Source organism: Corythoichthys intestinalis, chromosome 21, assembly GCF_030265065.1.
Source record: "Corythoichthys intestinalis isolate RoL2023-P3 chromosome 21, ASM3026506v1, whole genome shotgun sequence".
NCBI lineage: Eukaryota > Metazoa > Chordata > Actinopteri > Syngnathiformes > Syngnathidae > Corythoichthys > Corythoichthys intestinalis.
This window is the reverse complement of record NC_080415.1, coordinates 41,020,797-41,046,942: the sequence shown is the minus strand read 5'-3', so window position 1 is coordinate 41,046,942 and position 26,146 is coordinate 41,020,797. Positions and strand designations below refer to the sequence as shown.

The 26,146-nt window shown below is 49.6% G+C and overlaps 4 protein-coding genes across 21 annotated transcripts in view; 2 read left to right on the top strand and 2 right to left on the bottom strand.

Moving 5' to 3' along the window:
* Positions 1-610: 610 nt before the first annotated feature.
* Positions 611-7,286, bottom strand: bbs1 (Bardet-Biedl syndrome 1). 3 transcript variants are annotated; one of them, XM_057825753.1, is made up of 7 exons: positions 6,906-7,278; positions 5,842-6,223; positions 5,600-5,782; positions 5,407-5,538; positions 5,210-5,316; positions 5,023-5,143; positions 611-2,220 (listed from the first exon to the last, which is right to left on the bottom strand). In XM_057825753.1, the coding sequence occupies exons 2-7, from the start codon at positions 6,208-6,210 to the stop codon at positions 1,402-1,404; spliced, it is 1,731 nt and encodes a 576-aa protein (XP_057681736.1). In that variant the 5' UTR covers positions 6,211-6,223; positions 6,906-7,278; the 3' UTR covers positions 611-1,401. The 3 variants fall into 3 exon arrangements, with proteins under 3 accessions (XP_057681736.1, XP_057681735.1, XP_057681734.1); XM_057825752.1 differs by having other exon boundaries at positions 611-2,211; positions 5,842-7,286; XM_057825751.1 differs by having other exon boundaries at positions 5,842-7,280.
* LOC130909368 (kinesin-like protein KIF20B) lies at positions 4,493-17,397 on the top strand. Of its 12 annotated transcripts, none has more exons than XM_057825743.1 (21): positions 6,232-7,409; positions 7,619-7,782; positions 7,858-7,938; positions 8,058-8,156; positions 9,454-9,592; positions 9,672-9,856; positions 9,934-9,976; positions 10,033-10,299; positions 12,574-12,685; positions 12,759-12,995; positions 13,057-13,222; positions 13,290-13,639; positions 13,702-13,804; positions 13,862-13,954; positions 14,021-14,126; positions 14,196-14,266; positions 14,377-14,591; positions 14,652-14,776; positions 14,836-14,957; positions 16,583-16,807; positions 16,906-17,397. In XM_057825743.1, exons 2-21 carry the CDS (start codon positions 7,675-7,677, stop codon positions 16,990-16,992), a joined length of 2,934 nt encoding a protein of 977 aa, XP_057681726.1. In that variant the 5' UTR covers positions 6,232-7,409; positions 7,619-7,674; the 3' UTR covers positions 16,993-17,397. The 12 variants fall into 12 exon arrangements, with proteins under 12 accessions (XP_057681718.1, XP_057681719.1, XP_057681726.1 ...); XM_057825739.1 differs by having other exon boundaries at positions 6,234-7,409; positions 10,033-10,166; positions 10,227-10,299; positions 14,015-14,266; XM_057825740.1 differs by having other exon boundaries at positions 6,234-7,409; positions 14,015-14,126.
* LOC130909375 (macrophage mannose receptor 1-like) lies at positions 17,229-24,485 on the bottom strand. 3 transcript variants are annotated; one of them, XM_057825758.1, is made up of 9 exons: positions 23,815-24,485; positions 22,759-22,914; positions 22,132-22,205; positions 21,938-22,064; positions 18,113-18,160; positions 17,883-18,050; positions 17,708-17,824; positions 17,533-17,664; positions 17,229-17,451 (listed from the first exon to the last, which is right to left on the bottom strand). In XM_057825758.1, the coding sequence occupies exons 1-9, from the start codon at positions 23,891-23,893 to the stop codon at positions 17,432-17,434; spliced, it is 921 nt and encodes a 306-aa protein (XP_057681741.1). In that variant the 5' UTR covers positions 23,894-24,485; the 3' UTR covers positions 17,229-17,431. The 3 variants fall into 3 exon arrangements, with proteins under 3 accessions (XP_057681741.1, XP_057681742.1, XP_057681743.1); XM_057825759.1 differs by having other exon boundaries at positions 17,533-17,640; positions 23,815-24,481; XM_057825760.1 differs by lacking the exon at positions 23,815-24,485 and adding an exon at positions 23,299-23,500.
* asah2 (N-acylsphingosine amidohydrolase 2) overlaps positions 17,652-26,146 on the top strand; it is a 21,070-nt gene continuing 12,575 nt past the window's right edge. The window contains exons 1-3 of one of the 3 annotated variants that reach the window (XM_057825745.1): positions 17,652-18,096; positions 23,574-23,735; positions 23,840-23,924. The gene's annotated coding sequence lies outside the window, so the exon portion shown is untranslated. Of the gene's footprint in view, positions 18,097-23,573; positions 23,736-23,827; positions 23,925-24,220; positions 24,337-26,146 lie in introns of those variants that run through there. The other 2 variants (XM_057825748.1, XM_057825749.1) reach the window with 2 other exon arrangements.

Here is a 26,146-nt window from a genome sequence, read left to right as displayed (position 1 = left end):
GTGTTTGATCAGCATGTTTATTTTTGAAAGATGAGCAGAGAAAAGAAGCAGAAATATAATGGATTGTATGCGAGGGCCTATGTATAATGTCCCGCTTCCACGTGACGACGGCGACGTCATCGTCTAAAAATAGCATTCGCGTGGTACGCTATTGGTATGACGTTTCGCAGTGTAGAATATTTTGGCGGAACACCGGACAGTCCCATTACCATTTTGGCTCCCGATACGACACCCCGCAGGGTGGTATCGGTCGATGCCGTTAATGTACTGATGCTACGGGGGGTTTTTTTTAGATTTTTTTTTTCTTCCGTACTAAATGACCGAATACTCACTTGAATGTAAATGTATTTTCGTGATCAATTGATGGCAGAAGCAAGGAAAGCTTGCGCTTCTGTCGCCCCTACCAAATGAAGTGGCCTTGTCACTCGGGGCGACGTTCTCATCAAAAAGTTCATGAAGTCACATTCAAATAAACAGAGGTGGGTAGAATAGGCCAAAATTTTATTCAAGCGTTTTTTTTTCCCCAAAAAATATTGCTCAAGTAGTCATCATCCAAAAAGTGTACTCTATTTGGTGAAAAGAATGCTCAAGTAATGAGTAGCACTGTGAGTAACGATGTTTGATTTTTTTAATTGTTTTTTTTTTCTCAGCACAAAATTTTCTATACAAACTGTTACTAATATACTGTACTATAACTTGACACTACCACATGAAGCCAAAGAATAACAACAACAAAAAAAACATTGAATTTCAGAAAAAGAAAAAAATACAGAAATTCAGCATGATTCGTTCAAAGAGTAGAGAGTGCTCTCTAGAGGAGAAAACGTATTTCCTCTTATGAAACAAAAGGGATTGCAACTCCGGTTTTTCCCTGTCAATCGGTACCAAATAAAAAGATTCAAATCTGCGCTGCTGTTGACTGCTATGTCGAATACTTTTTTTTTTACATTTTTGACCCTGCTTTAAATACGCTCCTTGATCATAGAACAGCAAGTTTGAGTCTGATTGCCGTAATGGAGTTCTGTGATTACTGTTGCCATGTCTGATTGGTGGAACTGGTAGAGCTACTGTTGGCATCTCTAGCACAAAAAAAGAGGTCAAATGTAATATGAAGAATAAAGAGAAAAAATGTAATGTCGCCGTAGCGTTTCTTCTTCATAAATCTACTCAAGCAAAAGTAACTGTTTGAATTCTCAAAAAGTGACTCAACGCGTTACCGCCCACCTGTGCAAATATCTAGCGTATTTCTCAACCCATTTTTAAAAGACGTCCAAGCATCGGCTATTTACTCGGTGGCGTCCTATTCATTTGAGGCAGTTGTAGCCAATGACGCTTTTCAAGTTTAAAGTCAGACACTCATTCGTCAAATCCCGGGTGGGCGAGAGAAGGTCCCTCGGGCGGTCAGCGGGCCCCCTCGCCGGCGGGCATGTTGATGTGCGCGGTGAGCAGCGGCGCGCTCCGGCGGCCGGCCAGGACGAAGACCTTGATGACGTCGGAGACGTCGCCGACGCACTCCACCAGCGTCCGGAGCGGGTAGACGGGTCCCGGCAGCAGCATGGGAATCTTCAGCAAGGGGTCCCTCACCCTGTACGAGGCCGGGTCGTAGAGGAAGCTGACGGCCAGGTCCAGCAGGGGCCGGCACGCCGCCGTGTTCTGCAGGCCGAGCGTCAGCTCGAAGGAGGGGCCCAGGCCCCGGACGGCCGCGTTGATCTTGAGCGAGCGGCCGGGTCCCGACGACACCGGGGCCAGGCTGGACTCCAGGGCTCGGGCGTAGGCCCGCGCCGCCGCCAGCCGCAGGCGGGCCAGGTCCATCCGGAAGGCCCGGTGCATGGCGGCGCCGTGCTCGCGCTCCCTCAGGGTCTGGTCCACGTACAGCTTGGTCTTCTTGGGCACGTCGAGGCGCACGCTCTGCGCCGCCGGGGGGCCGGGGGCGCCGTCCCTCTCCCGGAACTCGGCCGTCCTCTTGAGGATCTTCACCATCAGGCCGCCGCCCTCGGTGCTCATCACAAGGGTCCCGTCCTCGCGTCCGTAGCGCCCGAAGCGGACGGCGCTGACGGCGGCCGGGGTCTTGACCGTGCTCAGCAGGTTCTTGTCGCGGTACAGGTGGACCTCGCAGTTGGCCAGAGCCACCAGGACCGCCTGCAGGCCTCGCGCCGGCAGCTCCATGGGGGCCATGGTACGGATGGCTGCCGGGAGGGTCACCTTCCACAGCTTCTTACCCTGGACGGGCCACGTTGCGGCTTTAGACCGTGCCGTGTTGCCCCCCGCCCCCGCCCAGCTTTACATCTGTTATCAGTGCCGTTCGCGATGCAGATTGTTGGAATCTGTCCGGCTGTGTTGTATCGGCCATCGACGATCATCTGACGATACCGTTTTTTGAAAATGATTGAATACTAAATGATCGCACTCGAACGTGAAGTCGTGGCTGCCGGGACGTCCACAAGCCACCGACTACCTTCAATGGATGGCGGAAGCCTTCCGTCGCCCCTACCAAAAAGGCCTCGGGATGGCCATCTCGGTAGGGGCGACATTCCAATCAAAGTCATTGCATCGACGACAAGTTATGATTAGCTTATTTCTCAGTCCAGTTTTTAAAGACAAGCGCACCTTTTTTAGGGTAGGGCGACCGGCAGTCGGCAACGTCCTTTTAGCGCCGGATCGGCAACACTAAAGGCTGAATTATGCTTCTGCCTTGCTGTGACGGACGAGCGACGGTGTAGACCAGGGGTGTCCAAACTTTTTGCAAAGGGGGCCAGATTTGGTGGGGGGCCAACCTTGGCTGACGTTCTTGACGTGGAACAATATATATAAGCACATTTTAGCAAGCCATTCTGTGTGTCACATTTGCTCTATTTTTTGCTTTTATTAATAATTTCAACAATCTCGCAACTAGCCTTTGTGGCGTTCTCTTTCGACTCTCGGCCTATTGCGAAATACCAATGCTGTAAAATTAAACTAGCTTCAAATTGCTTCAATTTCTCACCAAGTACAGTGGGGAGAAGAAGTATTTGATACACTGCCGATTTTGCTGGTTTTCCCACTTGCAAAGCATGTAGAGGTCTGTAATTTGTATTATAAGTTCTCTTCAACTGTGAGGGATGGAATCTAATACACAAAAACAGAAAATCACGTTGTATGATTTTTAAATAATAAATTTGCATTTAATTGCACCAAATAAGTCTTTGATACATCACAAAAATCGAACTTAATATTTGGAACAGAAACCTTTGTTTGCTATCACAGATACCAAACGTTTCCTGTAGTCCTTGACAAGGTTTAAAAACACTGCAGCAGGGATTTTGGCCCACTCCTCCATGCAGATCTTCCCCTTCAGCCTTCAGTTTGTTTGTTTGAGCATGTGAACAGGTGTCTTTTATACAGGTAACAAGTTCAAACAGGTGCAGTTCCTTCCGGTAATGAGTGGAGAACAGGAGGGGTTCTTAAAAAAGAACTAAGAGCCGAAATATTTACGAGTTGGTAATGTACCAAATACTTATTTCATGCAGTTAAATACAAATGTATTATTTAAAAATCATACCATGTGATTTTCTGGATTTTTGTATTAGATTCCGTCCCTCACAGTTGAAGACAACTTATGATACAAATTACAGACCTCCACATGGCTTGCAAGTGGGAAAACCAGCATAATCGGCAGTGTATCAAATACTTGTTCTCCCCACGGTATCTTCCCTGTAATCTTGTCGTACATGTCAGTGTGTCTTGTTTGCTAATGTCTCCTCGCAATGAACTCTTTAAAAACAGCGACTGTCTCTTTGCAAATGAGGCTGACACAGTTGTTGCGTATTTTAGTAAAGAAATAGTCCAATTTCCAATTTCCTTTGAAGTGTCGGCCGTCGCAGTCAACTTTCTTTTTTTTGTTGATTGTCGCCATTTTAGAAAATTGGGAGTAAAGGGTCACACAGGGTCATTTTGCTCAGAGTGCAGCTACCTTTTAGTGGGTAAATGAGCAGCAGCATTTAGTGTGTAAGCTACTTCATATGCTGGTAGCAGTACTGCTGACCAATTTATCAAGTCTGTGTGCGGGCCAGACGTTAGTGATTTTATGACAGCGGCTGGGGGCCGCATTTGGCCCCCGGGCCGGACTTTGGACATGTCTGGTGTAGACCCTACGTCCTCATTGAGCATTCAAAGTTGCGCGTCAAGGGAACGCTTTGCTTTGCAATTCGACACCAAGCCACTAGAGGGGTGCGGCTTTGTTTCTGTACGCTTTTTGTCGAATGAAGGTCGCCGTCACCCCAACGCGGAAGCATAAATCAGCCTTAACGCTAACTATACGAAGCTGTCGACAACTACGCCGGGCCGACTCCAGCGTTGTCGTTTTGAAGTTTGGCGCGCAAAGGAACAGAAATATCTGGTCAATACTTTGTTAGGTACCCTTTGTTGGCGACGGGCAGACGTGCCGAGATCGTCAAGGAGGAGGAGCATGCTGTGACGTCGTTACTCTCGCGAGACTCCGTAGACGCATGACGCAATCAACTGGCTAGGCTAGCAAGTAACTTTGCTCAAGAAGATTTTTCCCTAAAAATTTTCACGATCGTGATTTACCTTTTTTCTCCGACTCCGCCACACATCAAGGAAACGCCATGGCAACATCCAGTCAACGCAGTGATCTCCCGGCGAAGCGTAAAAAGGCAGATTCTACTGATTCGGCTTCATCGACCGACGATCTGTTGTTAGCAAGCCCACCCGAATACACAAAGTCACTACGCGGGGGAATTGGATCAATCGATAAGAAAATATCGATAGCATTAGAAATCCTTCAAGCCGAGATTAAAGAGTTAAAAGGAACAGAAATATCTTTTCGAATGAATTCCCTGGAGGTTTAGCGACGATGTCGTCACGTTAGAAAAGGGAGCGAAAGTTGAAATCGGTTTGGAGTGAAATCAGCGCGGTTCATTTGAAAACTGCGGAGACGGTGCGAGCGAACGTTTTCTGAAAATTCATTTGGCTGGCAAAGGTCCGAGAACGAATTTCGCTCCCCCGGAAACGAGCTCCGCCCACCTTCTGCGTGAAGGCCTGCAGGTTGCGGTCGGCGGTTCCCACCACCACGTTCTTGCCGACCCTCAGCAGGCCGACGGGATGCGAGGTCAGCTCCACGCGGTATTTGGCTCTCTCAGAGTCCCTGAGAAAGGACGCCGAGAGCTCGGAAGGACGCCGGGCGAGCCCTCGCCGGCGGAGGCCGACCTACCTGCGGAGGACGTAGATGTTCCCGTCGCGGCACGCCGCCGTGATGCGGAACTCCACGTCGAACTGACCCGTCACGTCCATGGCGGTGGGCGGGGCCGGCAGCGACATCTGCCGCGCGAAGAAGGACAGAGCGACGGGCGGTCAGACGGAGCGAGAACGACGGACCGGGCGGAAGAAAGACGGAGGCCGCCGAACGACCTTTGCCAGAATGATGAAAGCCTCGGGGTCCAGCACGTAAAGATGGGCGCTCTCGGTGCCGATCAGCAGGCAGCTGACGCCGTCCTCGTCCGCCGTGCTCTTCTTCAGCGTGGAGATGCACGTGATGACCGTCTGCGGAAGAGACGCGCGCGGCGTCACGCGCGAGGCGGAGCGGCGGACGGCCCGAGCGTACCTGTCGTTTGACGGGCTGTTGCCCGTGCAGCCGGACAAAGTCTTCCAGGTTCTCGGCGTCCGTCGACAGGAAGCGGAGCGAGCGCGCGGACAAGGGCGCGTCCGACTTATTCCTCAGGCTCTCCAACAGCTCCTTGAGGGCCGGGGGGTCGATGCGGCCCTCCCTCGCCTCCCGCCAGGCGTCCTGCCGACGGCCGCGCCGTCGTCACAAATTTCTCGGTCGAGGCGGGACGAGCGACCCACCTGCTCCGACTCGTCGACTCCGAGTCCGGGCAGCGTGAACTTGAAGTAGGGTCTGAGGTTCTTGTAGACGTAGACGCAAGAACCGGACGCCACGGCCACGGCGGGGACGCGAGGCTCGTGCAGATCCATGAAGAAGGTTACCAGGCCGCACGGGAGGTCCAGCAGGACGCTCTCGCCGCTCAGCGCCGTCCCCTGGTAGACCTTGAGCTTGACGGCCGGCCGGTGACCGCCACCCAGGTCGGCCGCCACCAGCCGGGCGTCCCCGTCCCCGCTCAGGTCGGCCAGCGCCACGCAGGAAGTGAAGGTGCGCAGGCCCGCCAGCGGGTCGTAGTGGGCGTCCAGCCACTTGCCGTCGTCGTCGCCGCTCATGGCCGCCCCGCCGCTGAGCATGCACAAAATTTGGCCTACCGTCACTGAGCGTCGCACCGATACCGTTTTTTTTTTTTTTTTAATTCCCGCAATTCTAGCGATTGCCGGCCGATACTGTTCCGATGCGCGTTTGAACGTAAAGCCGTCGTTGTCGTGATTTCATTGACACCGGGCGCGCCGAGTCCAATCCGTTTGATACGGCAGGGTCGGCGGCAGTTGAACGAACGGACGAACGGACATCTACTCCCAAAAAAACTTGGAGTGGCAGAAGCACCGAAAAAGCTTTCATCGCCCCTACCCTTAGCTTTGACCTTCCCGTCAAAGTTAATGTAGCGACGATGTTGTGAAAGCAAGTCTTATTTCTCAAAGCGTTTTTTCATTAGTGTCAAATCGTCTGCACGTCTCGTGATGAACTGATTGAAAATTTACAGCAGACGACGACTGAACGGATTGCGATACCGACAACGCTGCATGCCGAATGCGAATGCGCATGCGCCATCTCCTGGCGGCTTCTCGCATGACGGCGGCGACGGCGGTGTGCTGTGCAAGCCTTGAATTTCCCAAACGAGCTTTTGACTTTCGTACAAATACTAGTACGTGCGGGGAAATAGCAAGGTCCTCGACTGCTCGCACTCGTCCCAACATGTTCCAAGACGACCGTTTGGCGTACACGCAACGTATGGGGGTCGGCTCACCGTTGTCAAGGAAACCGCAAAGAGGCGTCGTCGTGGTTTCCCACGCTTTCGGGCTTCAGGAAAGCAGTCGACAGGTAGAAAAGTGCCGACAACGCAGTCGGTGTCGGTGTCGGTGTCGCGCGGCTTCCGACGTCCCCGGGGTCCGTAATCCTTCAATCCTCTACAAGCTTCTTTAGCCCGCCTGTCAAGACTCGAGCTCCGTCCGGTGACGTCATTTTCAAGCGACGACACTCGTCTCCGCGTCAAGCGCGCGAGCTAAACTTTTTATTTGAAGAGGGTCATAATGAGGGGGAAAAAATGGATACAAGTTGGCTCGCGTGAATACAATATCAAAACATGATTGGAGTTCCATTTGACTTTTGTTAGAAGTCACGTCGCGCACTATGAGACGTCACCGACATAGGCTTCCATCGATTGGCCGTTTGCTAACTTTGCTCACGGTTTAAAAATTGGAGCGCGGAAGACGAACGAGCTGCGGAAAGTTTTGCCCTTCAAATATTCACAGTGAGTTGAAAGTTGTTGCGTTTTTCTTCCTCTTTTGGCGTGGGCGACTAACACGTGTTAGGTAAACTCCAAATTGCGACCGTTACAAACACGTTCTTTCTTGCGCCAAGAGGACAAAGAACAAAACCGTTCATCGTCGACGTTTCTGAGTTGAAACGAGTAGAGTCCCGGCCAACGAGTCGTCGTCTTCTTCCTTTTCACAATAACAGCAAAACAAGCATTGGAGCGGATGGATTTTGTTTGACGACGAGACCGGCCGGCGAGGATGGATACTTGTTTAGGCGGAATGCGGCCGGGGCCGGTGCCGGGGCCGGTGCCGGTGGACGACATCAAGCGAGACCTTCTGGGCGAATTTTCCGCTCTGTCGAAAGAGGTCGCTCACTTTTCTATTCATCTTCGGCCTCCGGAGAAAAGTCCAAGTTGAAGCGTGCAACGTGTCTGTACACAGGATGAAGTTACGAGCCAGTCAGAGAACCTACAGGTCTACCTGAGGGTTCGACCTTTCACGGGAGCGGAGGGCGAGTCGCAGGTAAGACGACGACGCTTCTTCCCTTCCTTCCCTTCTTTTCCTTCCTTCCCTTCCTTCCTTCCTCCCTCCCGCCCGCCCGCAGCAAAGTCGAGGCTGAGTTTTGAGTCAAACGCCATTAGGAATGCTGCTTGGCCATCGAGGGGCCGAACACGGTGGTCCTCAAGGCTCCCGGCAACAAGAGCCTTCCGCAAACGGCGCAGAGGTTCACCTTCACCCAGGTAAAGACACACTTTGGTTACTCGTCTTTCTTCTTGTCGTCGCGATGGATCGCCAGTTGTCAGGGGCGCTGGAAGTCACTCACAGCAGGGGGCTGCCGAGGATCTTTTTGTTTTTTTTTACCATCCAAAAACAGCCGTTTCGGTCCAAATTTCACGTCTTTTTGCCATACCAGGCGTTGTTACTACAAAAACGGCGTTCGACTTCACCTACAGTGTGTGTTGGAGTTTTTGTATTGGAAATAAAAGTGCCTGTGTATTATAACGCAAATCCCCGCAACTAGACGCGTAATGACACACTGACACATTTGACCATTAAGAGGTCCAATCAGCATCAGTTTAAGGCTCCCTTTTCACAGCACTCAAATAAATTGCGCACAAATATCCAACAGCGCGCTACAGGGCGATCGCTCAACAGCGAGAACAAACCACGTGAGCAGGTCTTACCTATTTGAAGACGCCAAAGGGCAATCATCTTCATTTTTGACCTTGAATTTTAGAAAATGTGGCTGTTTATAAGAAAAAATTGCTAATTCTTTTTTTTGTGCCATGTTAACGCCGCTGTCAACTATTGACTTTTCCCTTCCAATAGCCCCATATGAAACACTACCGGTAATAAGCGGTGTCAGGTGGTGTTATTAACAACAACAACAAAAAAACATATATTTTTAATCCCCAAGGTTAAATAGGCTATTGTTTCAATGTTTTCAACTACAAAAATGTCCCTTTTTTTCCCTCTCCCCGACACGAGGGGGTGCTCCACACACCCTCAGCACCCTACTTCCCGCAACACTGCCACCTGTCGTCCGCCCAAGCTCCTTGCTGCTGCTGCTGTGAAAACAAACAACAGAGCGATATAAATGCCTTTTGTTTCTCCAAGCTATCAAGTTGAAAAACAAAACAAAAAAGAACCCAAATCATAAAAGCTCAGTTTCCGCAAGAGCGAAATATTTGCTCCCGTAAACACCCGGAAATGCCCCAAAACCAACAGGAAGTGACACGGAGATGGCCTCCGATCAACAGAAAAGTATCCAAAATAGACCGTAGCTATTGCTAAAATGAAACCAAAAAAGTCAGCCAAAATGAAGTCGTTGCCCGCCTTTGGCAACGATGAACATGGGGGAGGACTCGCCGTGAATGCGTATCGACAGGGAGGGAGGGGCGAACCCGCGTACGTTGGCCACGATAATTTGCGGCGACCTGACTTTTGCGATCGAACATTTCAGCGCAGCTACTTTTGACAACCCGAGCGCGGCGCGACCGTCTGTCATCTCGACGAGACCGTGTCCTTTTCCGTCAGGTCTTCGGTCCGGACGCCGGCCAGAGGCGAGTGTTCGAGGGATCGGTCCGCGCTTTGGTGCGAGACGTGCTGCACGGACAAAACGCTTTGGTCTTTACCTACGGAGTCACCAACGCCGGGAAGACCTTCACCTTGCTCGGTGGCCGAGGCGACGCGCGACCGACCGACCGACCGACCGACCCGTCGTCCGTCTGACCCGCGTCTCTGCCCGTTTTCAGGACCGGAGCACGACGGCGGGCTGCTGCCGCGCTGTCTGCGGCTCATCTTCGACAGCGCGGAAGGTCGCCTGTACGCCGGCGGCGACCTGAAACCTCACCGCTGTCGAGATTTCAGCCGACTGACTCCGGAGCGGCAGAAAGCCGAGAGCGCCCTGAAAAAGAGTCTGCTGGGAACCGTGCAAGAGGTCGACTGCCGGCGCGCGCGTTTTCCTAAAGCGTCGCGACCGCCGCTAACGTGAGCCGATTTTGCCCGTCTGTTTAGAATGACAAAAGCGGGACATCCGCCCGATGGACTTCGCTTGACGGTGGGTGGCTTTCCGAAGTCCGTCCGTCCGTCGGCTAACGCGTTTGCGTCCGCCAGCCTCTTCCCTGAGCTCCGATGGCGGCGCGGGGAGCGACCGCTTCTTTCCGGACGTCCCCGCAGACGTTCGCTTCTCCGTCTGGGTCTCCTACTGCGAAATTTACAACGACAACATTCACGACCTGTTGGAGCAGGTAACGCCCGTGCGCGTGCGCGTCCCCGACGGTTTGACGGGTCGAATCCCTCGTCTTCAGGTCCCCTGCGGAAACGGCAAGAGGACGGCACTTCGTCTGTCTCAGGACGTCAAAGGGAACCCCTTCATCAAGGGTAGGTCGGCGGGACCTCGGGGGTCAACGAGAGGTCGACCGATATGGGATTTTCCAAACGCTTCATAATGCTTGACACGACACGGGTAGGGGGCCTGTTTTCAAAAATTTCTTCAAAAGCAAAGCTGCTACCGACCTAAAACCAAAATGGATGAGTCTCCATTGGCAGTGGCATGAAAAAATTCAAAGTCGTTCCCTTATAAAATCCCGATTTCCATATAAGATAATAACAATAGTTGAAATGGCTATGAAATTCCCAGATTTTCCACTCGATATCACCAAATGCAGAGATAAATTTCAGAATCAATAGCAATTTTTAACAGTTTTTGACCAAAACTTTGTGTTTTTTTTTTTTAAATTAACTGCCAGCTAATAAATCACTCCATTTGACATCAGAATCCTAATACTTGAGGAAAACATAGCAGAATCGATGTTAAGATTATTAATACATTCTATATACAATCCCAACTTATTATAGAATTGCCCTTTTATTATAATTATACAGTTATACAATGAACAGTGCAGAATAAGTTCAAATCTCAGTATGAAATCTAAATAAACATAAATGAGATAGTCTAATAATTCAGGCAGCGCAAATAATTTAGGCATCGTCGTCAAGATGTGAGCCTCGTTTTTCAACAATCACGCAGCCTTTGCGTTTTCTGGTCCGCTTCCTCGACCCGCACGAGTCCCCGTTCCTCGCCGTCTCCTTTCTGCCCTCCTCGACTCCGCTCCCCTTCCTGCCACTCCGAGGCCTTGTTCTTCCTCTCTTTTGAGGTCACATCCTTGGAGAAGTTCGCACCGAAACAGTTGAAGAGGGACCGGCAGAAAGTCCGGCAGGTGCTCTTGTGCTTCCCGCACATCAGGGAGTCCTGCCGCGACATTCTGAAGGACGCCGCGGGGAGAGACTGCCGCTCGAGGACCGCCCGTCTCCGCGACGAAAACCGCCGCGACGAGCCCGACGCTCCGCAACTTGATCGAAGAGCGCGTCGGCACCTTCTGGGTCACCTTGTAGCCAAACTTGACGAATTTGTAGTTCTCCCTCCTGGCCGCCACCTTCCGGCTCGAGAATCGTGCCGTCCTCAATCCTCTCGGGCTATTAAAAAACATGTTTTAGAAAGATGGGGGTTTTGATTCATCTTTTTTATAAAGTGAAAAATGCTGGCCACTTAAGTTTTAAGTAAGTAAATTAAGACAGCCGGGCAGCACCGTACAGCCGTTTTCGTGGAAGCTGCCGTAGATGTTCTTCCAAAGGTGCACGGGGTCAAAGTAGATGAAGATTTGCTTGTTGCCATTGACGTAGGACTGGCTTTTGCCCTTAGGGACCAGAATTTGTGGAGACTGATTGGCGTGGCCTAGGTCGCCTGCTCCTGGACGACTGCCTTGTGGGACATTGACCCACCTAACACTTCTTCCCCATGGTGTTTCACTGAAAGTTATAATGTTACATAAAATAAAACCGGAAACAATAACACAACAACAAAACAATTCTTTATACATATGGGCGTGAAACAGTCTGGATTCTTGGTTAAAAGCAAAAAAAAAAAAAAAAACTCTTGCAGGTAACATTTATGTGACCTAAATATGTCAAAGTTCAATGCTATTCTGTGAGTGTAGCTAGCAGCCCCCTGATGTAAATGGAGCTTCTCCAGTGGAAATTGTTGTGAGTAAATGCTTAAATCCCTGAATTCTTTTCATTGATATGGATGTAAAAAAGTCTCGATTCTTGGTTAAAAGGAAAAAAAAAAAAGTGCAAGTAGCAGTTATTTTAGGTAAATACCGCAAAGTATAATGCCAATGCTGTAGCGGCTAATTTATCCCATTTATTATTTTTTTAAATGCACGCATGGTACGGAATATAGAATAATGACCTTGAATCCTCGAACAAATCACTCCTGAGACGATCTTGTTTGTATGCAGTCCAGCTTGATTACTTTTTAAATGTAAATCCGGCTTTGTGTGTATGAGTTTTCACTGCCACCGAATGGAAAAGATGACATGTCAAGTATTATGATATCTATGGATTTTCAAAGGCAGAGTTCTGTCTGAAGCCAAAGGCCGATCCACTCTTTTTTTGTAAATCATGTGGATGATGAAATAAAGGTCGGTTTGGTCTTCTGCTACTTCCTTTTGTACCACTGTCCACTAGGCGCTGCAAAATCAGTTGGACAAAATCTATACTTATTATATCATGAAAAAAGTCCAGGTATCCGCCGGCCCAAAAGGTAGACTACTAGCCGACAGCCTAACCCAGTGGCCGCGTTTCTTTGCGTAGATGTGAAGTGGATCCAAGTGAGCGGCTCCGAGGAGGCCTTCAAAATCGTCAAGATCGGCAGGAAGAACCAAAGTTTGGCTTCCACCAGACTCAACCGGCAGTCCAGCAGGAGGTCCGGTCTGGTCCATCGCGCGTTCCTCCAACGGGAGCCGGCGCGCGCGCGCTGACCGTCTCCGTTTGCGCAGCCACAGCATCTTCTCCGTCAGGATCCTGCGCGTGGACTCTTCGGCCGCGGAGGGCCGATTCCTGGGCGTCGGCGAGCTGGCCTTGTGCGACCTGGCCGGCTCGGAGCGCTGCTCGCGTACTCGCAATACGGGCGAACGGCTGAAGGAGGCGGGAAACATCAACGGCTCGCTGCTGGCGCTGGGCAAATGCATCGGCGCCATGCGGCTCAAGCGGAACGCCGGCCGGCGCGACAACAGGTACTCGCTCTCCCGGCCTCGGCGTTCCGCCGGGCTAAAGACGGACGCCGTTCTCTTTCAGGTTCCCGCATCACGTCCCCTTCCGGGAGTCCAAGCTGACCCACTTCCTGCAGCAGTTCCTCAGCGGCGGCGCCGGCAAGGTGTCCATGGTGGTCAACGTCAACCAGGACGCCTCGTGCGCCGACGAGACGCTCAACGTCCTCAAGTTCTCCGCCCTGGCCCAGAAGGTGCCGGCGCGCTCGTCCCGGCGCCCCGCCCCGAACCCGTCTTTTCACCCGTTTGTCTGCGCGGCAGGTGACGGTGTCGTACCCGAAGCCGGCCGGCCCGGACCGCGCCGCCGTCAGGTCGGCCGCCGAAGTGTCCGTCCTCATCGACGAAGCCGACCGGCGCGGGGCCGCCTCGGCGCGGGGACGAAAAACGTCCTCGGCGTCCTGGGAGACCAGCCTGGAGGATCTGGCGGAGAACGACGAAGAGGAGACGGAGGCCACGGTGCTCGGAGCGGACGAGGATGACGACGTACTCTTTCCCGCCGCCGAGCGGCCGACTGACCGGGCGGCGGCGCGTCTGGTACTGGAAGCTCAGATCAGAGAGGAGGTGTGCGCCCAGTTCACCGAGATTTTCCACAAGATGGAGAAAGACTACAGGTGAGCCGTCGCCCCGGAACGGCGAGACGGACGTTCCGATCGCGTCTCTGACTTTTCCTCAGAGAGCGACTGGAGAGGGAGCGAGACATCCTGGAAGAGCGAGCCAACGCGCGGCTGGAGATCCTCAAGAACCTCCTCGGCGCCGAGAAATCGCGGGCCGCGCAGGTGAGCGACGTACGCGGGCCGACGCCTCGCCGCGTGACCTGACGATGGGCCTCACAGACGGCGGAATCCGCGATCGGCTCGGTCGGGGAAGATCCGAAGAGCCGAGAGGACGCCGAGAGCGCGCGACGACAACTGCTGCTGGCCGATCAGGTAACGGGCGCGACGCCCCCGCGCCGCCGCTATAAATCATATCTTTCCGTCTTTCTGGAGGACCAGGATGAGAAAGAAAGGCTCGACGCAGAGGTGAAGCGGCTAAGGGAGGATAACCTGGAGAAGGACGACGCCATCTCCAGGCTGCGCGAGGAAGTGCGTCTGCTGACGGGTAAGACGGCGCCGACGGCCGGGACGGGCCGGCGTCTTCAATTCCCGTTTGCCGCCTCGCCCGGCGTAGAGAAGGAGGACGAGCGAGCGACGGGAGACGACCCGACCCTTGCCGACCAAATACTTGAACTGCAGATGCAGGTAAAAAAAAAAAAAAAAAAGTTTTCTTTTGCTCTAATGAAAAAACAGTTTTTTTTTATTAACTGTATATTCTCATTTTGATTTTTGACCTATTTTTTTTATTTCTAAAGCGTAATGATCCTGTCCACCAGGTGCGCTCGCTGCAGTCCAAACTACGGCAGGAAGCGGAGGGAGCCGCCGTCGCCCCGCGCCGACCCGATGACGGGCGCCCCGACGCCTTCCGCGCCAACATGGCCCGAGTGCGGGAGGAGTGGGAGGCGGACGCGGAGAGCTCCGCCCGCAAATCCCGAATCATCCGGGAAATCACGCAGGAAAAGCTGGCCAGGTAAGGCGTCCGACGCCCGGCCTTTTACTTTCGGCGGCCGACCCGCTCGTCTTCCCCAAGCGATCAGAGGTGCGAGCGTCTGGCGGAAGAATTAGCGGAGCGGGAAGCGGATTACTCCCGCCGCCTCGAGGAACTGAGGGCGGAGCTCCGGCGACGGGACCGGACGGAGCCGGACCGCCGGCGAGGTGAGCGCGCGTCCGCCCGCCGCCTCCCGCGGTCTCATCGGCCGTTTTCCCTCCGCCAGAACCGGAGCACCTCGAGGAGAAGGCGGAGACGCCGGCGGAGGAATCCGAGAAACCCCACGTAACGCCCGATGCCTCCCGATCAAAAACCGCGGGTGGGAAAAGGAAAAGCTCCCAAGTCGAGGTAAGAAATGGATATGGTATTTTTCATGTCAAAAAAATGGTACGGAAAGGAAAATGATCAGTAATGGTAAATGGTGTTATACTTATATAGCGCTTTTCCACCTTTCAAGGCGCTTTACACTATCTCACCATCCACCTACTGGTGACACAGCAGCACCAGGAGCAACGTGGGGTTCAGTGTCTTGCTCAAGGACACTTAGATCAGGGTGGAGAATTGAACCTACAACCTCTGGGTTGAGGACAACTACTCTACCACTGAGCCACGCCACCCCCAGTAGCCATAAGTCTGAGAGACACAGAGAGAAGAGCGTGAAGCCAGTTGTGATGTCATTGCAAATGCAATGCTAGCCTAAATGATAACTTGCCGGCGTTAGTAAACAGCCGCCATCTTAAAGCAGTAGACCTCTCGGGAAGGCTGTGTTGTAAAGAACTTTTTTTTAAATCTCAAATACTCCTAAATGGGCAAAATCTTTTAAAACTTTTAATGGGAGCAATTTTAAACTCGTTTTGAAAAAAGTCATTTGTAACTACAGCATTTTTTTAACAAGACTCCTACTTTGCAGTCCCTCCCAACGCCATTTGACTGACATTTCGTTCAAAGCAAAACAGAAAAATTCATTTTCTTTTTCTTTGGTGGTAAATGAACAGCAGCCAATGGAGGTGCACCCACTACTGTGCATTGTGGGATATAGGGAGGTCTGAAGTGACTGGATCACTAAGGGTCCATTGTTTAGAGGGCAAGTGGGCGAGGGCCAATAAAACTTATTGAAACGACGCAGCCAATACAGTGTCACCCCCTGGCATTTCTGCAGATTTCTTTTCATGCGACAACACTGACAAAATGAGACTTTTCGACACAATGAAAAGTAGCCTGTGTGCAGTTTATATTAGAGTTCCTCAATATAACAAACTCTATCCATTAATAACTAAACCCCTAGCAACAAGTGATTACACCCCTTAGTGAAAAAAACATACTGTCCAAATTGAGTACTGCTTGTCATTTTCCCTCCAAAATTTCATGTGACTCGTTACAGGAGCGCTATCAGCATTGCTGCAGACATTGAAGAGGTTGGGGGGTGGGGGTCAGCCCGTTAGTGCTCAGACCACACTCGACATCAAATTGGTGTGCATGGCTGTCAGAAGCCTCTTCTGAAGAACATGATTCCAGTTATCCATGTGCTCTGTTGACATGTCTTCAGCAAACTGTTTGCAGGCTTTCTTGTGTACCGTCCTCCTGGGGTGACAGCCATGCACACCAATCAGATGTAGAGTGGTGCGTATGGTCTGAGCACTAACAAACAGACCCCCCACCTCTTCAATATCTGCAGCAATGCTGACAGCACTCCTGTAGAGTCACATGACATTTTGGAGACTCAATTTGGACATTTAGGGATGAGCATTTTTTCATAGGGGTGCCAGGCTATAAGCTGTAGAAGCTGCACACAGACTACTTTTCATTGTGTCAAAGTGTCATTTTGTCAGTGTTGTCCCATCAAAAGATATCTCTGCAGAAATGCCAAGGGTTTTGTGATACACTGTATATAGGGTTAGGGGAACCCTAACCTTGTTTACATTGGCCCCTTTAGAAAACTATTTTTTAACATACGTACCCATTTGTGCAATTAGGGCTTGTCCTCGAGCAGCGCCAAGCGAAAGAAGCCGGCGGACGTCACCGGCGCGGCACGGGTGAGACGTGCCGCCGATCGGTCGGCCTCGTTTGCCGCTCCTTCATTTTTTCAAATCCCCGAGGCCCCCTACCAGGTCCCGGCGCCGCGCTCCAAATCTCGACGAGGACGGAGGAAGCTTTACGGGAAGGAAACTGCCGCGCCGCTCGCGATTTCGCCGGACGCGGTCAGTCAGCGTCATAAACATAAAACGAGTGTGTGTGTGTGTTTGCGCTTTGTCGGTACGCCCGCCGTCGTGTGACATGTGCTGTCGTGTGTGTTCAGACATGCGCGACGGGAGGCGCGGAGCAAAAGGAAAGCGATCACACGATCATCAAGCGCAAGTTGCGCTCCAAAGCCGCGAGAATGTGATTGATTTTGTCAACTGAAAATGGCCGAAAGCTCGGCGACCTTCCGGGAGGGCAAATGAAGCTTCGCCGCCATTGATGGCTCTGGACGGCCGGGGGACATCATTTGGATCGGACGTCTCATCTGAAACGGCCAAAGACCCGCCATCCTTGGAAGCCTTCGCCGCCGGCCAGCCGGCCGGCCAAAACGCGTTGAGTGCCCGGTTCAAACGGAAGCACTGAAACTTTTTTCCAATTTTATTTAAAGGGATATATGTCAATCACAGGCATCCTCTTGGAAAATGTTCTTTCTTCCTAGTTGTGCACTCTTATTTTCCGACATCAAAAATCCACGCTCCTCCGTCATCCTTGTCCAACGAGATAAATGTGAAAATGGTTACTGGTTATCTTTACAAAATAAATGTTGAATATGAAGAAAAATGGTATCATTGGGAAAATCCAGCTCATGAGATGCAAGTCTTTTCTGCCAAAGAGAGGAAAAATAAAAGATGGCTGTCAGTCGGGCGAGCGAGCGAGCGCGACAAACGGGGACGTGACGTCGGACCTCTCTTGCAAACGTAGCTTCTCTTCCTCTCGCAGTCGTCTTCGTACCAGCGGTCGCCGTCGGCTGCGAAGGACAGGCAGCGACCGCCCGAGTAGCTCCGGGTCGTAGCTGCGGACACAGCGCCGGAGATCTCTAGCGCCCCCTTTGTCGCTTCCGTCCTTACGACGCGTCTCACCTGTGCTCCAGCGTAGGAAGGCGAACGTGGTTCTGTCGCTCCACTCCCATTGGCCTCGGTTCCCGGGGAGGCTGCCGCCCATCCACAGAGCGCCGCTCTCGGTCCCGTTCGCCAAACCTTGAGGGCGCGTAATTAGCGGCCTGGCTCGGGAGGCGTCGGAGCCCGGCTGTCCTACCTCGCGCGAAGTCCAGTTCCCCCGCGTCGGCGACGCTCAGAAGGTTACCGTTCTCGGCCTCGCAGTTCTGTTGGGCCTTCGGCCAGGTCTCGCGGACGGTGCCGAGCAGGTAGCAGAAGCCGTTGAAGGGGTTTTCCACCCACGAGCCGCAACCGCCCGACATCCGGCCTGCGAAACCGCAGTCGTTGCCGGGCGGGCGCTCCCTCCTCGGCGGGTGAGCCCAAAGTTACCTGTCGATTGTGGCCGCTTCTCCTTGGCGGCGGTGAGCGGGCTGGGCACTGCGGAATTAAGGACGGCGGCCGGTTCATTTCGAGGTCGACGGGAGGGTCGCCCCCAAACCGGGGGAGTCTTTTGCCACCTCCGCCGTCGACGGAAATACGAGCGGACCGTAGGGAGCCGAGCTAATCGACGTTCCAAAATAAGCGTCTTTTTTACGCTTCTGCTGTACACATCGTTTGAAATGGGACGGCGGCGGCGGCATTCATTTGCCGTTGTCTGTCCGAGCCGTGAGAGAATGACTTAAGTCCGGCAGACGTCAATACCGTTGGACGTTATCGGGCGCCGAGAGCTCTTTTTGCGTGCGCGTCGTCGTCAGCCAAAAACTGCACCCCCCTACGCACACGTCACTCGTACGGTTTTCACGACCGAATCACCCAGGTATGAGAGTTCAAGCAGAGCAAGTGTGGTGATGGTGGTAAGGTGTGATGATGAAAAGGCCTCCTGTTTCGTCTGTTGAGAAATTGACAGTTTTAATAAGGTCTATGGTAAAGCGCATAACAATTTTCAATACATTTTCACAGTAAAAAAAAAAAAAAAAAAAAAAAGGCTTCCCGTGTCCATCCATTGGTTTGGTTTTATTTGGTCAAAGTAAATACTTTTGGTTCAAAAGTCATTTCTGTACATCGGGGGTCCCCAAACTACGGCCGCCTCCACATTTGGTCCGGCCCCCTGAACAATTTTTTCCCCCAATGTTATTTATTTCCTGGCTTTTTTCTGTGAAGAACCCAGAGAGGGTTATTTGGTTATTATCTATTTAATTAATAGTGTTATTATTTATTATCATATTATATTTTGGCCTGTCAAACGATTTAACATTTTTAATCGAGTTAATCAAAGTTAAAAAATTGTAATCAATCTCATCTCAAACATCTATAAAATGCCATATTTTTCTGTAAATTATTGTTGGAATGGAAAGATAAGGCACAAGACGGATATATACATTCAACATACGGTACATAAGTACTGTAGTTGTTTATTATAACAATCGTTAAGATGGCATTAACATTATTAACATTCTGTTAAAGCGATCCATGGATAGAAAGACTTGTAGTTCTTAAAAGATAAATGTTAGTACAAGTTATACAAATTTTATATTCAAACCCCTTTTAATGTTTTCGTTTTAATAAAATTTGTAAAATTTTCAAACAAAAAATAAACTAGTAGCTCGCCATTGCTGATGTCAATAATCACACAATGCTCATGGTGCTGAAAACCATAAGATCAGTCGCACCCAAGCGCCAGCTGAGGGTGACAAAACACCAAAAAAACAAAACACAAGTAACAAATGGACATGACACTGTGCTGTCATTTTAATCTGAGCAGGACACGTGTGTTAAATGCATCAAATATTTTAACGTGATTGATTTCAAAAATGAATTACCGCCCGTTAACGCGATCATTTTGACAGCCCTAATTATATTATTTTATTTACTTTCGTTCTGTGAAGAATCCAGAAATGGTTATTTGATTGTGGCTTTCTGAAAAACAATACATTTTTACATTTAGGCACTCCTGCAATCGTCACACTTTTTCTGTTACAAACTGACCCGGCCCCTCATCAGAGAAGGGGAAAAGTTACGTGGCCCTCACAAGGAAAAGGTTTGGGGACCCCTGCTGTACATGCTCAACAACAATAGCCACGTTTACATGCTGACTTTTATTCATACCGATTCAAATCATTCCGAATGGAAATTTCACATCAGCTGTTTACATGTCACTTCATCTATTCCGATCCAGCGTTTACATGTGTCTGCCTTTATTCCGAAAGGACGTTTGACAACTGCCGTCTGACATGCGCAGATTAATCAAAACAAAGCGTCACGTTGCAAAACGTGGAGATCGATCGTCAGATCAGCTGCTGTTTTAACTTTTCGAGTGGAAACAAAACTTCAGAATGACACGCCGTTCATTTAAAAAGTTGTGTGGGTGCGCTGTGCGTGTGCTTGGAAGCCATGTTGCAAGTGACGTTACTTACGTCACAAAGTCACGTCAGTACGGAGCATGCGCAGAAAGAACGCAACCAGACACCATTCCGCTTCCCTGTTTACATGATATAATTTGACTTCTAATCGGTTTGGGAAAAGGAATATTCCACCCCTGTGAATCGGAATGAAATTCCATTCGGTTTGGGCCTGTTCATTCCGAATGAGGTGTTTATATGGAACACATTTATCCGGTTTGAACAAATATTCCGATTGTAATTGGAATATTTGGCTCCATGTAAACGTGGCAAATGTAATTAGCTTCATTGGTTGGAAAGAACTGAGTCGTCGCTGTACGAGCGAGGGAGTTGGGGGTGCCGCCGGCGTCCGTCTCGCTCCGATACCCATGGCTTGATTTTCGTGGCGTATCGCTACCGATACTGGTATGGGTTCTTGGCCAGACTCAAAACTGACGCGGCTTACAAATAGGATGTCTCGTCAAGTGAGTCCGAGTCACCTGATCGGGAGGATCTACCGATTAGTGATGGAGAAAGCGAAGCTTTCTGAAGCGGTGAATCAATATCAAGCAATGTGTCAAAATGGTTCGGCGTTTTGAAGCATTTGCCACGAGTCGGTGTAGTGAGTCACGACACTGCTTCACCACTGCTTTCTGTACCACTGAAGCAAATGTGTTGGAAATGGTTCAGTGCTTCGAGGCACTTGACATCATTCATTGTGGTGACATCTGCTGGACAAAAATATATTCAACTTTCATATAACCAAAGGACAAAGAGTCATTTCATCAACTAAAGATGATCATGTGGGTGGTGTGGTTTTACATAGCTTGCCTAATGTGAAAGCAGTAACGGGTTCATTTTCTGGCCTGAAATGTGTTTTTTATTCTTCCCCCAGAAGAATTTCAAAGAAAATAACGGAGAAAAATAAATAAATAAATAAGCCGTTGTGTTACTTTTAAATGAAAAACCAACGCTTGTGCAATAGGGAACTCTTGATGGTAGGTGTATAGAATGGGTGTTTCACACATTTTTCTTTCAAAACAAAATCATTCAGCCAGCAGCGTTCAGACGGTTCCTGCTTTTGCTAAAGACCTCTGCAGCTTTTGAGAATACTCTCACATGGCACGGACAAATATACAAACTGGCAGACAGACAGACACAAAAACTAACTTGTGTGGGGGTGGGTGTTCTATAAATCAGTGTTTCGTGTGTCATTGAACATGGGGCTAGATCACTCTATGTGCAATTGCAAATGAATCCAATGTGTCATCTGATCTAACTTCACCTTACTCTCCCCCGTTCTCGATATGACGTAATACTACCCGCGACATTTTGAGGGATATTTCCCCTTTTTATATGCATTCAGAGTTTAACCGACTCGACCCCTCCCTACCTGAGTGACGCGTCGACGGTCGACACGCGTGTGACGTCACGTGATTTTCCACTGAACGAAGCGAGACATCGGTACAACGTATCGGGATACTTGTTGCCGCGAGCGCTCGACACTTGTCTCGGGCATAACATTACTACCGATCCAATGAACTATCGGGGAGGGGAAAAGGCCATTTTTTTCCAGTTGTATCCATATAGCAGGGGGGGTCGCCTACAGCATTTTTTTTTAGGACCCCGATACCTGGCCGCACCGATACGCATTTTCAAGTCTTTTCTATCACGGCTCGGTCTTCGCCACGGACGGCGCTAGACATCCGATCCCTCGGCCCCGCCCGGTCAAAAGGAATTGGGCGACGAGCGCTCCCAGGTTAGAAAGCGGGGCGCGTGCCGGAGCGACAGCGGGGCACGTCTGTGGGGAGGGAGGGACAAAAGGTAAAGTCCGTACCTCTTTTGCAGGCGAAGGGGTAGCCGTAATCGCATCTCTCATCTCGTATGAGGTCTCCCTCCAGCAAGAGCACGCAGCCGCGTTTCTTCCCGCCCCTCGGCTCGTCGGGGGCCCACGGGACGAAAGCCTGTCCGACGCATCTTACGTCACTCGCGCCGCGCCCGGCCGGTTTCGGTTCGGCGTCCTAGGCTTACCACTGTAGTGCGGTCGGTGAAGCGGTGGGTGCGCGTCCGGAGTCCGGTCCAGAGGTGCGTCCCTCGGGCGTGACCTCCGGCAAAGAAATTTGAACACTTTTTGACAAAGTCACATTGTTTTGGGTTTGGGCCATGCATATTTTGGGAAGGACATTTGTCAGCATCATCAAAAAAGTTGTCTCACACATTTTTTCTTTGAAAATATAATTACTTCAATTAAAGAACAAACTTTTCAACCATAGAAAAGCATTTTTCAATGCAAAAAAAAAAACAAAAAAAAAGAAAAATGTATTCTTTTTTTATGTTGGGGGCATGGACTAATGATTCCATCCCCAAAAGTTGCTTCTGACCTCAAAATCTATAATATATATTTACAATTTCCATCAAACAAAAAAAACTGCAAAAATGGCTTTGTTGTTTTTTTGTTGCTGTTGCTTTCAATTGAAGTCCAAATAATGAACCATATCAATAGATGCTCGTCAGTAGAAGTGCCTTTCTGGAGAAGGATGGACATCAGCGTCGAAAGCAGAATTAAAAGCATACGAGACAAAAATACAGTGTAGGTATTTGTGTGTTTTTGACTTGAAAATGCCAATTGGCTAACGTAGATGCCGAAATTTCTCTGACCTGTCAGGAAGCGGACGTCCGCGGCCGAGTGGAAGCTAGCCAGGTGAGCGTCCCTGGCCACGCAGTAATCCTCGGCCGACTGCCACATTTTGCCAAGGGTCACGAAGTGGTAGCAGTCGCCGCGGTACGGCTTTTCGTCGCCGCGGCAGGCGGGAGCTGAAAAGGACAAAGACGTTCCTTCATGTAGAGCAAAGTGACAACGGTCGGCGTCGTTTACCTTTTTTTTTAATCCTGACGTCCGAAAACGGCCCGCGCTTGCACATTTCCTTCGTACAAAGCGCAAACAGTGGCAGTGCACGCCCATGCTGGATAATACTACTAGGCTACTATAAGGACAGTGTTGTATTTCAACTATACAATTTGTATTGTTGGAAATGAATCGGCGCAAACAGGTCCAAGAAAAAACGGCCCCTTTTCACGACACTAAATTGCACACCAATATCCAACGGCGGCAGCTCAACAGCAACAACAATCTATTGCTTGACATATTTGCATTGTAGCCATATTGTTACGTATGGCTACAAAGCAAACGTATCTTACCTATTTGAAGACAGCAGATAGAACGATCTTCGACCTCAAATGGAATCTTAGAAAATGTTGCTGTTTTTGTAAAGAAAGAAATAGCTCATTGTTTTTGCACCTCCTTTGCATGTCAACAGTTTACTTGTCTGTTTGAATAGCGGCCGGTAGCAAATAAAACAATTCCCAGTCAGTCAGTTGTTTTACTTTTTTTTTTTTTTTTTTTCCTTCTCCCCAACACTGCTGACGACGTTGTTGGCGCTCGACGTCTGGGCCATTTTGATGTCATGATAAAGAATATAAAAAAAGTGACAAGGAACAAAATGGCCCTGTCAACTTTTCAGTAGCTGTCCTGCACTGTTGTGACGACTGGACCTGAAAGGAGGAAGCATGCACTTTTTTTCCTTTTTGAATGCTGTTTTCTGATGTGATCTATGTAAAAGTTCAGGCATCAACAGGTATGTTTAGCTAACATCGCTGCATTTCTTCCGTCCATATGAAAATGATGGGGGAGTGACGTCATACTCTCTCTCTCACTTTTTTGGGCCATGACCGCGGGCAGCGAGAAAAGCTGCTGGAGCTGGACCACGACGATCCATAGGGCGCTGCTCCTCATCTTCTCCTGCGAGCTTCTCCGCGTACCGAAGGTGAGCTTGAACTTGGCGCTTGGGCTCCGGTCGGTGATGAGCGCGTGGCCGAGGAACCCTCGCAAGAACCGAGGGCCACCTCCGGCACGTCGCGCCGACGCCACACAGCACTTGTTGCGCGCGAGCTTTTGGCCGAGCTCTGCGTGCGCGCGGCTGTCCTCGCGCGTCAGGCCGGTGTGCTTATGACGTTACGAGAGAAAAAAAGAGACGAGGCGAGTGAGTCTAGTTCTCACGTCACGTCACGTCACGTCACGTTACAGCTTTGCCTTGAAACCAGGGACACGCGGGCCGCTGACGCCGAGCAGTCGAATCTGGTCCCAAAGCAGAGTGCTCTCCTCTCACGTCTCCCGACTAAAACAACGCTGAACTCATTGGCTGCAATTGACAGCGCTAGACGTCCGATCCATTTCAAGTTGAGTGGCACTTCTAACCAATTAGCGGTCCACATTTCAATCGAAGGCAGAAGCAGTAAAATAGCTTTCTTTTTTCCTCTGATGTGCAATGTTTGTACCCCATGGCATATTTGTGTTTGTTTTGGGCAAGGGACAGCATAGCCTGCATTTTGCTGGGAACGGGCGGGACGTTAATAAGCGACTGGGTGAAAGGCAGTCAGGGCTACTTTTCTCTCCAATAAGAACCTAATTGATAGGCTTGATGATTGATGCAAAATAAATCTGTATTGACCAATGCTAACTTTCACACTGCAAATTTACACTATACTGATCTTTTTTCTTAAATCAGATCAAATAATTTTCATCTTGTTTTGAGTTTTCAAGGCTAGTTCACATTAATGTGTCAGATTCTTCCACTTACTTTTAGTAAATATTACCATTTGTTCTTATGAAGCCGATACATTTTTCTCCTATAAAAAAAAAAAAAGCTTTCAAATAATGTGTTGAACAATATCTATTCATGAATTCCGAACATTTTTTCCTTTAACCTGTCCTGTTCAGCTCCTTGACACAGAGAATGGAGATGAGAGTTTTTAACCATTTTAATATGGGAGTATGACATACTCGATACTCCCAACCTCGTTTATTTGGAAAAAGCAGCGAGAAGGAGGGGAACAGAAGAAAAGAAGGAGAGAGAGACAGAAGAACCGCAAACAACAACAAATACATTGAAAACCTACACTAACTATGAATATGTTGATGCTATCGTTTGCTGGTTGTATTGTTGACTTAAGAACATTTCTGACAAACAAGTTTTTTTTTTAGTTTAAATATACAAACTTTTTGCTTAAAATAAGTGTATTAAGCTTATTTTCAGCCAGCTATTCTTCTTATTTCAAGAAATCGGAGTAAAATTTACTTGAAGCACTGGCAGATCATTTCACTTATTTCTAGTCGATTTACACTGAAAACAAGGGAGTTTGTTTTTTTCTTCAGTTTTAAAGAGTTGGGTTTTTGCAGTGCATATGTATTGTTTCAGATGATACACCGTTTGATTCAAACCTTTGTTTTCAAAAACTACAAAAAAAACAGTTTGATAAATATCTGGATTTTATTAGGAAATTTAAATTGCCTTATTGGAAGTTTTGAACACAAATTATATTCAATTCAATTCAATTTTATTTGTATAGCCCTAGATCACAAAAATGTTGTCTCAAAGGGCTTTGCAGAGGCAATATGATACACAATCAGAAACAGCAAACGAAGCAACAAAGATGAATAAATAAATTCAAGTCCTGGGCATCCCCCCATCCTTAGACCCTCCATGTCGGCAAGGAAAAACTCCAGAGTCTTCGGGAGAAAACGAGAAACCTTGGGGAGTACCACAGTCAGGAGAGATCCACTCCCAGGACGGACAGACAGGAAGCCCCAGGATCGCTAATGGGAATTAGCAGGCCAAGTTACAGTCCGTAAAAAATGCGGTGGAGTAAAGGAACAAGAAGAGGTCCATCTAGCCAGATGAGACGGGGGTAGCAACGAGGACGTCCATCCAGCTTGGGGTCCGGACAGTCAGGCATCCGGCTTGGGGTCCGGACAGTCAGGAGGCTGCAGCTGAAAAATAGGGGAGGGGGGAAAGGGGACACCGGGTGACTAGTGATGAAGAGACTAGACAACTAGATATTAACATTAGAAAATAGAAATAAAGTAAGATAAGTGGTAGGTAGAGTGAGAAAAAAGGAGATAGAACTCAGTGGCTGTACTTCCCCCAGCTTTATAGCTTCTAGTGCAGCTTAGACTAAACTTTGAGTCTACTCCGACTTCAACTAGCCT

What these genes read in the sequence shown, in the direction of transcription:
- LOC130909375 (XM_057825758.1), bottom strand. Translation starts at nt 23,893, where the DNA reads ATGAGGAGCAGCGCCCTATGGATCGTCGTGGTCCAGCTCCAGCAGCTT. An exon ending in GAAGCGGCCACAATCGACAG is followed by an intron (nt 18,051 to 18,112) that starts GTAACTTTGGGC and finishes GCGGTTTCGCAG; the next exon opens with GCCGGATGTCGGGCGGTTGC. An exon ending in CTTCCTACGCTGGAGCACAG is followed by an intron (nt 17,665 to 17,707) that starts GTGAGACGCGTC and finishes AGGGGGCGCTAG; the next exon opens with AGATCTCCGGCGCTGTGTCC.
- LOC130909368 (XM_057825735.1), top strand. Translation starts at nt 7,675, where the DNA reads ATGGATACTTGTTTAGGCGGAATGCGGCCGGGGCCGGTGCCGGGGCCG. An exon ending in GAGCGGAGGGCGAGTCGCAG is followed by an intron (nt 7,939 to 8,057) that starts GTAAGACGACGA and finishes AAACGCCATTAG; the next exon opens with GAATGCTGCTTGGCCATCGA. An exon ending in TCGCGATTTCGCCGGACGCG is followed by an intron (nt 16,808 to 16,905) that starts GTCAGTCAGCGT and finishes GTGTGTGTTCAG; the next exon opens with ACATGCGCGACGGGAGGCGC.
- bbs1 (XM_057825751.1), bottom strand. Translation starts at nt 6,231, where the DNA reads ATGCTCAGCGGCGGGGCGGCCATGAGCGGCGACGACGACGGCAAGTGG. An exon ending in GAGTCGACGAGTCGGAGCAG is followed by an intron (nt 5,783 to 5,841) that starts GTGGGTCGCTCG and finishes GGCCGTCGGCAG; the next exon opens with GACGCCTGGCGGGAGGCGAG. An exon ending in TGCAGGCCTTCACGCAGAAG is followed by an intron (nt 2,221 to 5,022) that starts GTGGGCGGAGCT and finishes TGGCCCGTCCAG; the next exon opens with GGTAAGAAGCTGTGGAAGGT.